Source organism: Elephantulus edwardii, unplaced genomic scaffold (genome assembly GCF_000299155.1).
Source record: "Elephantulus edwardii isolate Elephantulus edwardi_28Jun2011 unplaced genomic scaffold, EleEdw1.0 scaffold00044, whole genome shotgun sequence".
NCBI lineage: Eukaryota > Metazoa > Chordata > Mammalia > Macroscelidea > Macroscelididae > Elephantulus > Elephantulus edwardii.
The window spans coordinates 6,930,834-6,949,380 of record NW_006399794.1 but is presented as its reverse complement, the minus strand read 5'-3'; the positions used below and the strand labels follow the sequence as shown (position 1 = coordinate 6,949,380).

The 18,547-nt window shown below is 43.7% G+C and overlaps 1 protein-coding gene across 1 annotated transcript in view; it reads left to right on the top strand.

Annotated features, from left to right (window-relative positions):
- The first annotated feature begins 15,806 nt into the window (after positions 1–15,806).
- Positions 15,807–18,547, top strand: part of TUB (tubby bipartite transcription factor) — a 106,943-nt gene continuing 104,202 nt past the window's right edge. The window contains exon 1 of the mRNA XM_006885441.1: positions 15,807–15,896. Coding sequence (XP_006885503.1) covers positions 15,841–15,896 — 56 coding nt within the window. The 5' untranslated portion in view covers positions 15,807–15,840. The remainder of the gene's footprint in view (positions 15,897–18,547) is intronic.

Sequence of the window (18,547 nt, the reverse complement as noted above, 5' to 3'; positions counted from 1 at the left end):
AATGCGATTGGCACAGGATAGAGCAGGGTTTAGGGCTGTTGTACATAGGGTCGCTATGAGTCGCAAACGACTCGATGGCACATAACAACAACAACATATACTATGCTGGGAATGAAAAACAGAAGAATGGCGTTGCATTAATAGTCAAAAAGTCAATTTCAAGTTCGATCTTGAAATTGTTGTTGTGAGTGAAATCTTGAAATTGTTGTTGTGAGTGAAATGCATACTATTATTCAAATATGTGCTCCTACACTAGAGCCAAAGAAGAAGAAATTGAAAATTTTTACCAAATCTTGCAGCCCAGAATTGACCAAACATGCAATGGAGATTCATTAATGATAACTGGTGACTAGAATGCAAAAGCTGGAAACAGTGGAGAAGGAATAGTAGTTAAAATATATGGGCTTGGGAGATAGAAATAAAGCTGGAAATAGAATGATCATTTTTTTTTAATGATTTACTCATTGCACATACCTTTTTTAAAGACACAAATGGTGACTTTACACATGAACCTCATCTGGTGGGCTGCATAGGAATCAGAATGACATCTGTGGAGACAATCATTGGAGAAGCTCAATATTGGCAGTCAAAACTAGGCCGGGGTGGACTGTGCATCAGACTATCAATTACTCATGTGCAAATTCAAATTGAGGCCGAAGGAAATTAAAATAAGTCTACAAGAACCAAAATATGATCATGAATCTATTCTATCTGACTTTGATAATCTTAAGAATAGGTTTGAAGCATTGAACACAAATGATTGAAGACTAGATGAGTTGTGGGATTATATCAAGGATATCATCCATGAAGAAATCAAAAGGTTATTATAAAGACAGAGTAAGAAAAAAACCTGAAATGGATGTCAGAGGAGACATTAAAAAATATCACTAGAGCATCATGAAGCCAAAACAAAGGGGAAACATGCCTAGTAAAAGAGCCATTTCAAAGGGAAGCTTGAGAAGACAAAGCAAAGTATTATAATGTAATGTGCAGAAAGCTGGAATTGGAGAATATAAAGAGAAGAACTTGCTCTGCATTTCTCAAGCTGAGAAAATTGGAAAACAAATTTAAGCCTTCAGTCTCAATACTAAAAGATGCTATGGGCAATATATTGAATAACCCAGAAAGCATCAAAGGAAGATGGAGGGAATACACAGAATCACTGTACCAAAAATAATTGACTAACACTGAAAAATTTCAGGAAATACCATATGAGCAGGAGCCAATGGTAATTAAGTGGGAAGTGGAAGGTGCATTGAAGGCACTGGCAAAATATAAGGCCTCAGAAATTGATGGGATACCAGTTGACTTGTTTTAATTAACAGATGCAGCCTGGATGTGCTCACCGTTCTATGCCAGGAAATTTGGACAGCCATCTGGCCAACAGATTGGAAAAGATCCATATTTCTCATTCCCAAGAAAGCTGATCCAACAGAATGTGGAAACTATTGAGCAATATCATTACTATCACATGCAAGCAAAATACTGCTGAAGATCATTAAAAACAGCTAGAACAGTACAAAGATAGGGAACTGCCAGAAGTTCAAGCAGTATTTAGAAGAGGCCATGACACTAGGGATTATCATTGCTAATGTCAGATGGATCCTAACTGAAAGTACAGAATACCAGAAGAATGTCTATTTGTGCTTTATTGACTATGCAAAGGCATTGACTATGTGGATCATAACAAGTCATAGCTAACATTGAGAAGAATGGGAATCCCAGAGCACCTAATTGTGCTCATGCAAAACCTATACCTAGATCAGAAGCCTGTTACATGAACAGAGCAAGGGAACACTGTTGTTATTATGTGCCGTCGAGTCTCTTGCGACTCATAGCGACCCTATATACAATAGCCCTAAACTCTGCTCTGTCCTGTGCCAATTGCACTGTCTCTGATACACCCATCCTGATTACCCGAGTCACTGAATCAATCCATCTCATAGAAGGCCTTCCCCTTCTGCACTGTCCCTCTACCCTACCAACAAGCATGATGTCCCTCTCCAAAGGCAGGTCCCTCCTTACAACATGCCCAAAGTATGTTAGACAGAGCCTCAGAGTCCTTGCCTCCAAGGAGCTGCCCAGTTTAACCCTCTCCTGGACGAATCTGTTTTCCTAGCAGTCTGTGGTACCCTCAATACTCTTCTCCAGCACCAAAGCTCAAAGACATTAATTCTGCATGGTTTAAAATAAAGATGGAAGTGTGTCAGAGTTGTATTTTTTCTATATACCTATTCAATGTGTATGATGAACAAATAATTCAAGAAGCTGGATTCTAAAATGGAAGAAGAATGTGGCATCAAGATCAGAGGGATCTTGCTTTACGCAGATGACACAACCTTGCTTGCTGAAAGTGAGGAGGACTTGTTGCAGAAGATCAAAGAATACAACATTCAATATGTATTACATTTCAATATCAAGATTATAAAGATTCTTACCACTGCACTCATAAGCAACATCAAGATAGATGGAGAAAAAACTGAAACTATCAACAGTTTCATCTTAACTTAGATTCACTGTTAACACCCTAGGTACAAACAGTCAGGAAATCAGGAGACGTATTACACTGGAAAAGTCTGTAGTTAAGGGAGCTCTGGTGGCCTAGTGGCAAGAAGCTGCACTGCAATCCCAGAGGTGTGCAGTTCAAATCCACCAGATGCTCTACTGGAGAAGGAAGGACAATCTCCTCTTGTACCAGTTAGATCTGATTTGACAATACACACACAAAATATAAGAAAATTTTAAAAACCCAAAATTTAAAAACAACAACAACAACAAAACCTCTGCAGTTAGGGACTTCTCCAAATTATTGAGGAGTAATGATGTCAATTTGAGGACTAAGGTGCATCTGATTCAGGCCATGGTCTTTTCCAATCACTTGCTATGCATCTGAGAGCTGGGCAATGAATAAGGATGACAGAAGAATTGATTCCTTTAAGCTGTGGTACTAGAGAAGAGTATTGAACATCCCAATGCATTGCCAAAAGAACAAACAAATATGTCTTGGAGAGAGTGCAGCCAGAGTGCTCTTTGAGGAAAGAATGACGAGGCTTCACTTCACATACTTTGGGCATGTTGCTAGGAGGGGCTATTCCTTGGAGAGGAACATGATACTCAGAAAGGTGTGGGGTTATCAAAGTAGAGGAAGACCCTTGACTAGGTGGATTGACATAATGACTGCCACAGTGGGGTCTATTGTGTCAGGAAGTGTGAGGATGGTACAGGATAGGACAGGGTTCAGATCTGTTGTTTATAGGGTCGCTATGGGTCGTGCTCAACTCAATGGCACCTAACAACACCACAGCATGAGTCTGCAACACCTTCATTCAGATTTCTAGGCTCTAGAACTATGAGAAAATAAATTCCTATGTGAGCCACTAGTTTGTAGTACTTTGTTATGGCATCCACAAATTTTAACCACTCCACCTTCCAAAAGACCTGGTGAAGTTGAGACTATGACTTGCTTTATAATTCAGCCACCACATGATTAGATTTTGGATTTAGGGTTTGTTTTCCAATACTCTAGGCCCTAAAGGTATAGGAAATTAACAGGGCTTTGTTTTGTTTTTGGGACAGTTGCACAGCTTTTTTGTCCCTTGAGATTTAATGCCCTGAGCTCATAATTTTCTCCCATGTTCTCCTGTGCACATAAAAGCAGCACACAAACAATCCCATTATTTGCCTTATTTTGTTAAAGTATTTCACAAAAGCAGCTACTTGAAGTTTAACTTTCTGTAGGCATTTGATTATGAATATCTCCAGGAATTATTTTAAGCAACTTGTGAGGTACTGTCTAAAACAAAAGAAAATCAGGGTCTTGGCAAGAATCACTCCTTCTGGAGGTTCAAAGAAAGAATGTGTTCCATGCCTTTTTTGGGGTGTTCTTGTGGTTACCAGCCATTACTGGTGTTCTTTGACTTGTAAATGCATCACTCTGTCTCCATCATCACTGATCTTCTTACTCCCTTGTGCCTCGTGCCTCTCAAGGTGGCCTTCTTATCAGGACACCAGTCATCAGATGTAGTTGTTGTTGTTATGTGCCGTCGAGTCGCTTGTGACTCATAGCGACCCTATGTTCAACAGCTCTAAACTCTGCTCTGTCCTGTGCCAATTGCACTATCTCTGATGCACCCATCCCAATAACCCAGTCACTCAATCAATCCGCCTCATAGAGGGCCTTCCCCTCCTGCGCCTGCCTTCCACCCTACCAAACATGATGTCTCTCTCCAAGGACTGGTCCCTCCTTACCCTTACAACGTGTCCAAAGTATGTCAGACGAAGCCCAAGAATCCTTGCCTCCAAGGAGCCACCTGGTTTAACCCTCTCCAGGATGAATCTATTTGTTTTCCTAGCAGTCCACGGTATCCTCAATACTCTTTTCCAGCAGCACAGCTCAAAGGCATCAATTCTCCTTCTGTCTTCCTTAGTCATTGCCCAGTTCTCTGATGCATAACAAGGGATAGCAAGGACCATAGCCTGTATCAGACGCAACTTAGTCTCCAGAGAGACACCATTGCTCTTCAGTACTTTGGAGAGGTCCCTAACAGCAGACTTTCCCATGGCAATACGTCTTTTAATTTCCTGGCTACTGGTGCCAAGAGTATTGACTGTGGAGCTAAGCAGACTAAAGCTGTGCACACTCTCAATCTCTCCACCATCCATCCTGATACTGCCAATTGGTCCAGTGGTGAGAATCTTTGTCTTCTTGACATTGAGCCTCAATCCATACTGAAGACTGTAGTCCTTGACCCTCTGCAGCAAGCGCGTCAGGTCCTCCTCAGTATGATTTGTTTTGTTTTTTTTCTCAGTATGATTTTGTCTTTTTTTATTACTTCATCTTATATTAACTAATTAAATCTACAAACACCCTGTTTAAAAAAAATCCACATTCTGAGTTTCCAGGTGGACCTGAATTTGAAAGACAGTATTCCATTCACTGCAATGCAAGGACTATTTCACATCCCATTGTTCTCGTAGTCATTGTGCTGCTACACAATGATACCCTTTCAACTGATGTTGGCAAACAAGTCAATGGATGAGACTGCCTCATTTTCTCTAATGATTCTTTCTTCTTTTCCTATTCTTTATGTGTTTTATTATTTGTGAATCAAAAGTCAGTTATCACAACTTCAATGACTCTCCTTCATAGGGTCGCTATGAGTCGCCTGCGACTCGACGGCACTTAACAACAACAACAACAACGTTGTTGTGGTGGTGATGGTTAGGTGCCATTTAGTCAAATACGACTCACAGTGGCCCTATGAACAGATCTAAACCCTGTCCTGTCTTGTGCCATCCTCACAATCTCTGGTGCACTTGAGACCATCGCCACAGTCATTGTGTCAATTCACCTGGTTGATGATCTATCTCCTCTTTCACCAACCCTCCACATTTCCAAGCATGTTGTCCCTTTCCAATGAATAGCCTCTCTTAGCAACATGCCCAAAGTGTGTGAGATGAAGCCGTTATCACTTTTGCCTCCAAGGGGCACTCTGGCTGCACCTTCTCCAAGACATATCTGTTCTTTTGGCATCCCATGGGATATTCAGTACTCTTCTCCAACAACACAGTTCAAAGGCATCAATTCTTCTTCTGCCATCTTTATTCACTGTCCATCTCTCAGCAACATAGCAAGTGATTGAAAAGATCGTGGCCTGGATCAGGCACACTCTAGTCCTCAAAATCATTGCTCATATTGATTATCACAAATACGGTTTCACTTATGATAAGCCATAGTTTAAAGAGGAGAAAATGGGACATTGGGACACAGCCCTCACTGCCCCAGAGCAGAAAGCAGAGAAAGCCAGTAGCCCAGGCCCACAGAGCCTCTAGAGCCACACCAACAGCAAGAGGTTTATTTAGTCGTTGTGGACTTACACACTCATTGCCATGGCACCCACAATGGAGTTTATTAGAGAAGGAGATTTGAGAGTGGGAGGCATAGAATATCACTCAAAAATAGGTCCAGGTTTTAGCCAAGCAGTCCAAAGGCACAATTCCTCAATTAGTCCAGGCTCTGGTTTCAGTTCAGCTATCAAATCCAAATCATCCAGCAAGGTTTTCCTCAGAGCAATTGTAAGTCAGCTTCTCCTTCAAACATCTGGCAAGAACAACCAAACCTTTAACTGTGCTAAGCACAAATGTAAAAAGTCTCAGGTCACACCTTGCCACAGTTTTACCCTAGCAATGCCACAGTCTCTCCACCGCCAGGGTCTTGTCCTCACCAAGGTTTTGCCACCACAAACCTCGTTAGCCCCAAGTCTTGCCCACCTCAAGTCTTGCTTCCCAGTGTGGAAGCACTCTTTCTCTTATCCTAGTCCCATAGCTGTGGGGAATTTGCAAAGTCATGTGGATTTGCAAGACCATGTCCTGCAGTTAAGGTAGTTGGAGGCCAGAGACAGCTAATTGTAATGGATAAGAAAAAGCCAACTTTAAGAAAATGACCAAGAAAAAGCCAACTGTGCCTAACACCACGGCCTTGTACTTATGACCTAATGAAATAAAACTCCTTATAGTCATAAGAAATTGGTTATGAATTCTAATACACCATGCCAGGAAACTCCATTTCAAGGACAGAGATTCCACTTGGCAGTCAGTGCATGCATGTCAACCTATTATCTCCATGAGCGCATTACAGTGTCCACTTTGTATGTGTGTGTGTGTGTGTGTGTGTGTGTGTGTGTGATTTTTAACAAATAATTTGCCCTCTGTAAATATTAACTAATGATGCATTTGCACAGCTTTGAGAAAATTTCAGTAGTTCATGGATTGCACAAGAGTAACTGCTCAAAAGCTATTGGACTTAACCCAATGCAGCTAATTATTGAATATGGTCCTTCTGGCCATTGCCTTTGTAACTCCCAAACTTACCTGGGTATGACTGTGCAAAAATGTGAGGTGTTTGTACACACCAAAGATGAGATGAATTGCTGATAAAAAAATAAGGGATATGGCTGGTACCCATATGGAATGAGACCCAGTAAATGAGGATTTACATGGGGATTGGTCACTTTCCCATCCTGATCCATTTGAAACAAGCCATCCCAGGGGCAGTAAAGGAAATATCTCATTTCCATCAACAAAAGAGTCAAGAGTGGAGCATGTCCTTGGACCTGGGATCCTTATGCTCAGTCCAGGAGACAGAAAGCTGAGACACTAGAGACAGCAAGAAGCAGCAACATAGAAATGATGGCAACAGAAGCAGCAGAACCAAGAGACAGATGTGAGCCAGAGCAGTGAGAGTCCCAGCCCATGGGATGAGAAATCTGACTATTGTTGGGCAGGAGACATGCTGATACAGTAGGGTGTGCTTCTAGGCACTTACCAGTGGAGTTAGTGTTACTGATCCAAAGTGCTTGATCTGAGAGTCTTAAGTAGAAGTCTTATTGGTGGAGTGGAGTGCCTCTGAGAACTTATACTGGCACAGCTAAAAGGGAAGCCAAAGGGCTGTGAGGCCAAGGGCCAGAGAGAAGCCTCCTTTTGGGCGCAGCTGAAGGCAGACTGTCCTGATCAAAAAACTGTGTCCTGATCATTCCTGATATTGAATATTTGTTACTTCCCTAATAAAACTCATAATTGTGACTATTGTTTGTGATTTATGTGTGGCTACTACAATGAATTATTGAACATAATAGAGAAGTAGAGAGAGCTCTCATAGTCTCGTGGTTAAAGAGTTGCACTGCCAACTCAAAGGCCGGTGGTTCGAATCTACCAGCTGCTCTACAGGACAAAAATAGGCTTTTATTCCTCTGTGATTTATTGCCCCTGAAAAAGCTTCTGGAGGGTCAGCTATGAATTGGTTTTGACTTGATGGCAATGTGTTGTTGACTAGAGAAGTAGAGTTATGAGAGGGATAGCTGATGCTAGAACTGGTAGGAGGGTTGGATGGTAGAGGCATGTCTACCCTTCATGTTTTCAGTCAGCCTTGGGCTGTTGATGCTGATAGTCATTCTCTCTCCCCTTTGTGAAGTTAGAGGAAGTCAGACACCCCTCTCGTGCCATTTGATGAATTAGGTATTGTTGTATATTAATGTGGCTAAGACACAAATCTCAGTATTATGTAATTCTCTACTATTTTGTGAGCTGATGTGACAAGAATTTCTTTGGAAATGGTCTCAAATACATATGGACATTCTGGCAAAACTCTTTCTTGCCCCAGTATCCAACTCATCATTATCTGACCTCCAGAGGTTTATCATGTGACTTACAGATTTTGGGTTCACTAACCCCTGCAACCAAATGAGTCAGAAGAAGACTCCAGCCTGTCACCTATCCCATGGGTTTGAGATTTGTCAGCCTCTCCAACTGCATGAGCCGTTCCCTTGAAATCTGTCTTTATACAAATCTATCTATCTCTATCTATCAATCATATACTATGTAATTATAAATGTATATCTTTATGAATGTAAATGTTATATATATTTGTTTTGTTTTCTCCCTGGTTTTACTCCTCTGGAGAAGCCAACCAAACATATTTGGTATCAAGAGTGGCTTTAAAAGAGAAAAAAAATATCATCCTAAATTCGTTCTCAAGCCTGGTTAGTCTTAGAGGTCCAAATGACTGTGCATCCAAGAGTAAAGTGGGTACTGTTCATCACTGTGTAATGATTAATCAATCATTGCATTATCAGATTAATCAATCACTGTGTTAACACAATGATTAATCAATGTGATAATTACTGTGTAATAGAAATATGAAAGATAATACCACCATTGGTAATTATATATTTGATGCAGGCATGCCTCTGAGATATTTCAGGCTCGGTTCCAGTTATTGTTGTTAGGCACCATCTAAGCAAATCTAACACATGGAGACCCTGTGAACCAAAAAAGGAAAACCTTGGCCCCATCCCACAGTCTCACTGTGTGTAAATTCATTGTTGCAGTCACTGTGTCAATCCATCTCATCGAAGATCTTCTTCACCTTCTCAGACCTGCAGCATTTCCAGGCATAATATCCTTCTCCAGGGACATTTTCCCCTTAAAAGCATATCTCAAATATGTGAGACAAAGTCCCTTGTAAGGGGCACTGTGGTCACTTCTTCTAAGACAGACTTGTTTGTTCTTTTGTAAACCATAATATATTCAGTACTCTTCACCAACACCACAATTCAAAGGCATCCATTCTTCTTTGGTCCTCCTTATTCATTGTCCAACTTTTACAAGTATTTGAAACAACTGAAAATACTACAATGAAGTGAATGTCACAATGAACCAAGTCACATCAACTATTTTGTTTTCCAGAGAACATAAAAATGACAATTACACTATGGTATAATCTATCAAATGTGCAATAACACAATGGAAAAGTTTAAAACATTACAAGATTACCAAAATGTGATACAGAGACACCAGGTGAACTCATTAATAGGAAAATAAAACATATGAAGTTACTTAATACAGGGTTGCCACTTTCAATTTGTACAACAATGCAGTATCTGTGAAGTGCAATAAAATAAAGTGCAGTGGAGTGAGTTAAAATGCGCTTTTTAACAGTTTTTCCAGAATGAGGAGTATAATTGCTAGTTTGATCATACTTTCTCTAGGATCAGCTCAAAACTTCAGACTCACAGCTAAGGTGTCACATCCAAGATCTGGAAGTTGTTACCTGTGCCCTGAAAGAAGGCCTTATTGGCAGTAGTAACAGAACAGAGATTGCAGAAAATCACACGCAGAGTCTTACTCTTAAGAGTCACTGAAATATAATACCTGGTGGGCCTCTTTGGATTTTAGAAGCCGAATAGCCTTTATCTGGGTGCGCTCCTCCAGCCTATTTATTGAGTGCCTTGAAAAACTGTCAGTCTTTAGTGTGGCCCAGAACAAGAGGAGGCTCAGTGACAGGTTCGGGCTGCCATGCCTGCTTCTCGGCCATTTGGGTCATAGGATCCAGCTAATCAGGTGGTGCCAGAAGTGTCAGTGGTGGATAAAGATGGTGAGTAGCGTCTTTAGTAAGCCTCTACTGATGACTCATAGTGAAGACTCTCAGGATTTTGGAGCAAAGCTTTACTAACCTCCGGAGAATAATGATTTTCTTTTTGAGAAACAGCTTTCAGCTTGTTACTGGATCTTAGTAGAGTTTGAATGCTTAGCCATGGTTCACCATGTCACCACGTGGCCTGAATCATGAGCTAGATGTTGCCTGATTAAAACCCCATCAAGTTCCATGTGCACAGCCGCAGTTCATCTTTAAATGGAAGTGGTCTATATGAGATCAGGCTCAAGCAGGACCTGAAGGCACATGTATTAACAAGCAAGTTATGGGAGTGGCCCAGTGCCCATGATTTCCACTTCTGTCACATTACCTGTATCAAGCTTTGCCGTGATAAGAAGCTGTGCTGCAATCTCAAAGGCATGCAGTTCAAATCGACCAGCTGCTCTGTGGGAGGAGGATGGGCAATCTGCTCCCATGTGATTTACTGCCTCTGAGAACCCACTGGAGGGTCAGCTATGAGCTGGTTCCGACTCAGTGGTACACAACAACAACATGGCCTCATGGGGAGTTTCTTACGATCAGTTGGGTAAAGAAGAGAAAACTCATGCTTAATTTCCAGATAGTCTAGTGTGATGTGCAGACACCATTAAAAAGTGGACAGTGGCAGCCTTGTGGCCCCTTCCTGGTGTGTCCCTAAGTAACTGTGGTGAAGGGAAATCCTCCCAATGGCCTGGACTATGAGAAGTGCATGTGGCTGTTCACTTTGCCTGGAAGGAAAAATGACAAATATGGGATTATATACTGATTCATGGGCTGTGACCAATGGTTTGGACTGGATGATGAGGGACTTAGAAGAAACAGGATTTGAAACTTAATGACAAGAAGGTATAAGGGGGGAAATATGTGGCTTGACCTCTCTACCTGGATCAAAGAAAGTATTTCTGTCTCATGTGAACACTTACCAAAGATGACTTCAGCAGAGGAGGATTTTAATATTCAAGTGGATAAGATGATGCATTCTGTGAAAACTAGTTCTCTTCTTTCCCCAACCACTTCCGTCACTGTCTAAGGGCTGATGAACAAAGTAACATTTGTGGCAGGGTTCGAGGCTATGCATGGGTTCAGCATTATGGACTTCTACTCACCAAGGCCAACCTGGATATACCTACTACAGGGTACATAGCCAGCAGTACATACCAATAGAGTCCCAAGTGTGAAGTCATTTCTTAGGACAAAGCAACCAACAACCTGGTTGCAAAAGGATTCTATTAGACCATTTCTCTCATGGAAAAGTCAGTGTTTTGTTCTTATTGGGAGAAGATACTTACTCTAGGTACAGGTTTGCCTTCCCTGCACTCAGTGTTTCTACCAGAACTACCATCCATGGAAATACAAAATGTCTTATCCTATCTACTGCATGATATTCGGCACAGCACAGTCTCGAATCAAGAGATAACACTTCATAGCATATGAAGCGTAGCAATAGGCCCACATTCATGGAAATAACTTGTCTCATAATTTCCCCATCATCCTGAAGCAGCTGACTTGAAACAACGGAATGCTTTTCTAAAAACATAATTACAGGCCAACTAGGAGGCAATACTTTGCAAACTTGGGGCAATGTTCTACAGAAGGGTTTATATGCTCTAAGCTAGCATCACATATATGGATCTGTTTCACCCATAACTGGATTCACAGGTATGGGAATTGAGGGTTGAAATAGGAGTGGCACTACTCTCTGTATTAGCACTAGATACTCATTCGAAAAATTTTGGCTTCCTACCCTGACAATCTCTGTGAATCTAGAGATCTTAGTTCTAAAGGATGGAACGTACCTATCTAGAGATGTGACAGGGAGCTTTAGTGACTCAGTGGTAAGGAATTGCACTGGCAACACAAAGACATCTGGTTCAAATCCACCAGCAGTTCAGCGAGAGAAAGATGGGTAGTCTCCTCCTGTGCTACTTAAAGCCTCTGAAAACCTGCTGGAGGGTCAGCTATGAGTTGAATCTGATTTGATGGCACATAACAACAGAGACAAAGGACTGATTTCATGGAACTGGAAGTTAAGAATGTCACCTGGCCACTTTGGGCTCCTTATACCTGTGGATCAACAGGCAAGGAAGAAAGTTACCATATTAACTGTTGTAATGTGTTCTGGCTACCAAGAAGAAAGCAGAATAATATTTTTCAATGAAGATCAGGAAATTGTCTGGAATACAAGAAATCCCTCATGATTTCCTCATGTCTCTTATTATTACCATGTTCTGTGAATAAGACAAATAGAAAACTACAGTATCCCAATTCCAACATGATTATTAATGGACCAGACCCTTCAGGAATGAAAGTCTGAGTTACCTCATTAGGTAATCTATGAACCATGACCAACTTAAGGCTTGCTGTGGGCAAAGGGAAATGATTTAGGATAGATCTATCTACATGTACAGTTGTTAAATGCCGTCAAGTCATGTTGTTGTTGTTGTTATGTGCCGTCAAGTCGTTTGTGACTCATAGCGACCCTATGTACAACAGCCCTAAACCCTGCTCTATCCTGTGCCAATCTCATTGCCTCTGACACACCCATCCCGATTACCCCAGTCACTGAATCAATCCACCTCATAGAGGGTCTTCTCCTCCTGCGCTGTCCCTCTACTCTACCCAGCATGATGTCCCTCTCTAAAGACCTGCCTGGTTTTAATTGGTTTTGGTCAAACATTCTTCCAAGTGGTATAGCACTGGTCTGTCCATTTGCTGTACAGAGGTAACTTGGGTTGCTGTGATGTTAAACACTGTGACATTGATGTGTCAAATGCGATAATGGTTACCCATGGTAGACAGTGTTTGGTGGAGCTCCCCAATTAAAACAAGCTTGGAAGCAGGATTGACATCCACTTCTGAAATAGCTTGCCTCCAGAAACTCTATGAACTTGGAGAAAGGATGGAAGTTATACAAGTATTCAAGTCTTCCATTCATAGGGTCACTATGAGTCGTCTATGACTCGACAGCACTTAACAACAGCAACAACATCTACAGTTGATGTTTTTTGTTGTGTACTGGCAAGTGGGATCTGACCCATAGCTGACCCTCCAGTGGGTTTTCGGAGGCAGTTAACGACACAGAAAGTGATTGCCCATCCTTCTCCTGTGGAGCAGCTGGTGGATTACAGCATAGCTTCTTGCCACTAGGCCACTAAAGTTCTCATATATCTACTATAAACAGTTATAATATCTTTATTTCCATCCCTCATTTACATATTACCTATAAAATATGATAATGTTTTTAATTGTGTGCATGTTAATTGTATCATGTTAGGTCCAATATGACTTTATACTTGTCTTTATTTAGAGGTTATGTGTGATTTAAGAAGATAGATATAGGTGCCAGGTTAGCAAGAAGTAGCCTGTGATGGTTAACATTATGTGTCAACTTGGCTAGGCCATAACTCTCAGCATCTATTTTATGCCCTGATGTAAAAGAAATGTTCTTATGAATGTGGCCTGTATCTAACATAAATGGTTGTTTTGGCAAAGTATTTTCTTTCTTTCTATCATCTATCTATCTATCTATCTATCTATCTATCTATCTATCTATCATCTATCTTGATCCTGCACCTAATATATTATCATTTGACTTCTGATTCTGGGGACATGAGCCAGCAGCAATCTGCTACCTGTACATTTTGGGACTTAGGAACTCCCACAGCCTTGTGAACCAGCCACATACCATCTGAGTGCCTAGGTTTTGTCCATTAGTTCCCGAAACCATGTGAGTCAGGTGATACCTTCTACAACTGTTAAGCCATTTTCGTGTGTGTGTGTCTCAATTAGTTGATTCCTGAGCAGAAAGAAATATAGATCTTGAGCCTAAAGAAACCATAACTGCCACCCAGGCAGATATATGCACACCCATGTTTATTGCAGCTTTGTTCACAATAGCAAGGAGTTGGAAACAACCTAAGTGCCCATCAACAAAAGAATGGATAGAGAAGCTCTGGTATATTCACACAATGGAATACTAAGCTTCATTGAAAAACAAGGAACTCATGCAATACTATTCAAAATGGGTGACCCTGGAGGACATTATGCTGAGTGAAGTATGTCAGCACAAAGGACAAATACTGCATGGTGCCACTGTTGTAAAAGAGGACTGACCTTGGGTTGGGGAGAGACTGAGAAAGATGGCTTCAATAATGTATACTACATTGAAACAAATGAGGGAGAGAACTGTTTAAAAGCAATATATGATTGGGTATTATGGTTATGACAAGAGTCCAGAATCAAGGTTGCATAGTGGAGTGTACTCGGGCAGGGGGGATTGTATACCAATGAAATAATTTTCCTTTTAGTTTTCAAAGAGAAGAGTGAACTGAGGAGGGAGAGGTGGGTAGGAAGAAAAATGTAACAATGAATCAATGGAAATCCAAAATCTCTGTAAACGTTCATTAAAATTTATACTTTTTTAAAAAAAATATAGATCTTGGTATTTAATCTCTCCTTTTTAAATGCTGTCAGTTAATTTCAACACCATTCTATATGCAGGACTTATAAAATACTTTTGAGAACTGAATGCAACAGGTGCACTCCCTGCTGCAACCTCTGTAACCCAAAGGGTCAGAAAGAAGCCTTAGTGTCACAGGGATTGCCCATGGCTGGCTAGACTAATGTAGGGCAAACTCGGCCTCCCTCCTTTTGACATCCCATCAGGACCCAGACTTCTGTCCTTGACCCCAGGGGTGAAATTAGCACCGCCTCCCATGACGCTGTACTGAAAGGGCTTTCTTAGGCTACTGAGACCTTGCAAGAAGATTATACCAGTAAATCCCCACTGCCCGCTGCCCAGAGTGGGGGAAGGGAAGGGCTGACAGATAGGCAGTCACCTGACGTCCTCAAACCCTCTCAGCCCCCCTACCCAGGTGGGTGTCATCCCACAATCTTCCCTGGACCACCTTCAGCAAAGTATAGACTCTCTTTTCTATTGAGTCAAGGCAGGATGGATTTTTTTTTCTGTGGATTTTTATCGTTTCTGTTAGGTGCAGTCCAGTCTACACTTGTAGGGACACTATGACAGAGGAGAACCTAAACCTGCCCTACACCAGCCTCATATCCTGCACCTTCCTCAAGCCCATTGCTGTCACTGTGTCAGTCCATCTATCAACCAGATGAGTCCTCCTCTCAAGGGGAAATAAAAGGATGGCATAGAAAGAGAGTGCTTACAGAGCTTGTCTTCCTGAATCCAGGAGGACCACAGTATTCTGGGTCGTGGGGCTGAGGGAAAGCAAGTGGGAGAAGGGGTGAATTTTCACTCTTGGTACTGAGTCTCTGCAGTTTGAAGAGGGGAGGCGGGAATGAACCTCCAGACTATGGAAGAAGTGGCGGGAAGACAGTGAGAACCACTACAGTCCTGGAGAGGGGCATTCTCATTCCTGAAAAGGGGGGAGAAGCCGGCGCTTGAGGATGTGGGAGGAGCAGACGCTGGCGAGGAGTCTCAGGTTTCTGCAGTGGGTGCTTGGGTTGGGGAATGGTTTTGGGGAATCCCACGGGAGGAGAAGGGACAGCCTCCTAGCAGTTCCTGTCCCGGGAAGGGTAAGCTGCCAGGCCCTAGTGACACCGGAAAAGATGGAGCGGTTGCCATGGCGACGTGGAGCACACATCGGAAAAAAATAAATAAGCGGTCCAGGCTGCCGCAGCCGCGCCCCCACGGGACCCGACAGCGGGGGAGGGGTCCCTGGGGCCCCGAGGCCCCCCAGAGCTCCCTGCCGTTGGCAGCGTCGGGGTGCCCCCCCGGGGGTGAATGGTACAGTCCGCCGCCAGCGCCCCAGCCCGCAGCCCGGAGCGAGCGAGCGCCCAGCTCGCCGTAGGTCCTCGCGCCCTGCGCCCCGAGCCCCGCGCGGAGCCCGAGAGGAGCCGCGATGGAGGGGGTCAGCAGCCACCGGACCCTGTCCTACAGCCGCTGGAGCTACGACAGGTAGGGCGGGCCCGGGGGTGCGCTCCGCCGGCCGCCCGGGTGGTCCTGCGTGGGCGCCCGCTGACGCTCGCAGCCTTGTCCAAGAAGCCACTACCCCAAAAACGGGCGTGAGCGCCCAGACCCCCACACACCCGGCCGCGAACCTCGGGCATCCGGCCTCAAGCATCCAGACGACCCGGACTTAAGAGCCTCGGAGAGCTGGAGCCGGGGCGCGGGCGCGGGGTCCCCACACCTGCGGAGGGCGTGGTGGGCACAGGGGCCGGTGGGACCCCCCCCACCTCACCCCCACCTGGTCCCACTTCACCTGACCTGTCCCCACCCAGCTGGCCCAACCGCGTGGTTGGGGGCTACCGAATGGGGCAGGGCAGAGCGTGGAGTTGGGTGGGGAGAGACGCCCCTGGGGACCCCCGGCCGCACCCCGCCCGAGGCCAGTGCCTGCTGATTGGGCTGCGCAGGAGCCGAGTGCCCCCCTCTCTCGCCCCTATTTGCAAGGCTGTGAGTGGCTCCGGGGGAGGGGGGGCGGGCAGAGCAGCCCCTACCTGGCTGTCGGAGGCTGGGCGCCCTGCTGGGGCCAGGTTACGTCTCGCCCCGCGAGGACCCGGAGCGGTTGCGGGCGTGGGAGGCTTGGAACCGCGCCGCCCACGCGCTCGTCTGTGGTCGGTCATAACGCCTAGGAGATTGATCCTGTGATCGTATTTTTGTCTACCTTTTTTGGTGTGCTAAGCTGCCTCCCCTTTCCACGGAAACCCTCAATGGTAGTACACAGAAGTGTGTGTTGGAGTTGGCAACGCCGTGTAGATCTCCAGGATCCTGGAGTTAAATTTTCGGATTCTTGGCGCTAAATGGTGGGGGAGCAAAGCTGGAAGAGAAACTTTATTTACCAGGCTGTGAAGTCTGGCTTCCCGCCGCTCTCCTCTGCACTCACACAGCCTTTTTTTGGTCCCTCCCTACTCCACCCCGTTTGTGCGTTTGGTTCAGAGGAACAGGTGTCCTTCTGGCTCTGCTACTTCCCCTAGGATCTCGCGGTACCCTTGCTAGGTCTCACCTCACGCCGATCCCATTGCTCTTCATCTTCCTCCCTTCTGTACTGGAAATTTCTCTCCAACTTGTAAGTTTGCGCATGTTTTAATTTTGTTCCGCTTCCCCCATGTCTACTTAATGGACTCTTTTTTGTTTGCATTGCATTCTTGGGTGGAAAATAATCGCCTGAGTGGTTTGAGTCTGCCTCCTTGTCAGTTCATTGTGTAACCTTTGCAATCTTCTGTTGCACTGAACTTGTCCATCTGTAAAACAGTGCTCTGGTGGTGTACTCCATAGAACCTTGCTCTGCTCACCCAAATGTCACTGGTTCAAATTCACCAGTGGCACAGCGGGAGTGGGGGATGGAGGGGTGGTTGAGGGGAAGATGGTCAATCTCCTGGGCGATTTACAGCCTCGGAAACCCAATGGAGGGTCAGTTCTGACAGGACGGCAATGAGTTGAGTTTGAGTCTATGGAGAACTCTACAAAGCTTTTAGAATATTAGTCTTAAAACTTTGCACAAGCCTCTGTTCAGATTCCGAATCATACACTCATTCACTTATTAAAGAAAATCAATTAAATGAAAATTAGTTGATGAGCCTTAGATATAAGGAGAGGAAAAAAAGCCCACAATTTCTTTTTTAATTTTTTTTACTTTTTAAAAATTTAAATTTATTATTAATTTCAGTAAAAATTTACAGAGACTTTAGATTTCCATTCATTCATTCATTGTTGCACTTTTCTCCCCTCTCAGCCCTCCCCGCAGTACACTACCCTCTTGGAAAAGTAAAAGACAAATTCTTTCATTGTTTTACAAACCCTCTCCCCAGGTCCACTCCACCATGTAGCCTTCGCTCTAGACTCCTGTCATGACAAAAATACTTAATTACATATCCCTTTTAAACAGTTTTCTCCCTCATTTGTTTCAGTGCAGTATACATTATTGAACCCATCTTTCTCAGTCTCTCCCCAACCCCAAGGTCAGTCCTGTTTTACAACAGTGGCATGATGCAGTATTTGTCCTTTGTGACTGAGATACTTCACTCAGCATAATGTCCTCCAGGGTCACCCATTTTGAATAGTATTGCATGAGTTCCTTGTTTTTCAATGCCGCATAATATTCCACAGCTTCTCTATCCATTCTTTTGTTGGTGGGCACTTAGGTTGTTTCCAACTCCTTGCTATTTTGAACAAAGCTGCAATAAACATGGGTGTGCATATATCTGCTTGGATGTCAGTTATGGTCTCTATGGGGTATATTCCCAGTAGTGGAATTGCTGGGTCAAATGGTATCTCTATTTGTAACTTTTTGAGAAAGCGCCACACCACCTCCCACAGTGTTTGTACCATTTTACACTACCACCAACAGTGAATAAGGGTTCCAGTTTCTCCATAACCTCGTCAGCATTTGTTGCTTGCTGATCTGTTAAATTTTGCAATTCTGACTGGGGCAAGATGATATCTCATAGTTGTTTTAATTTGCATCTCTCTTAGAGCTAGGGATTTTGAACATTTCTTCATGTGCTTCTTCTTGTTTTTATGTGCCGTCGAGTCGCTTGCGACTCATAGCGACCCTATGTACAACAGCCCTAAACTCTGCTCTGTCCTGTGCCAATCGCACTGTCTCTGAC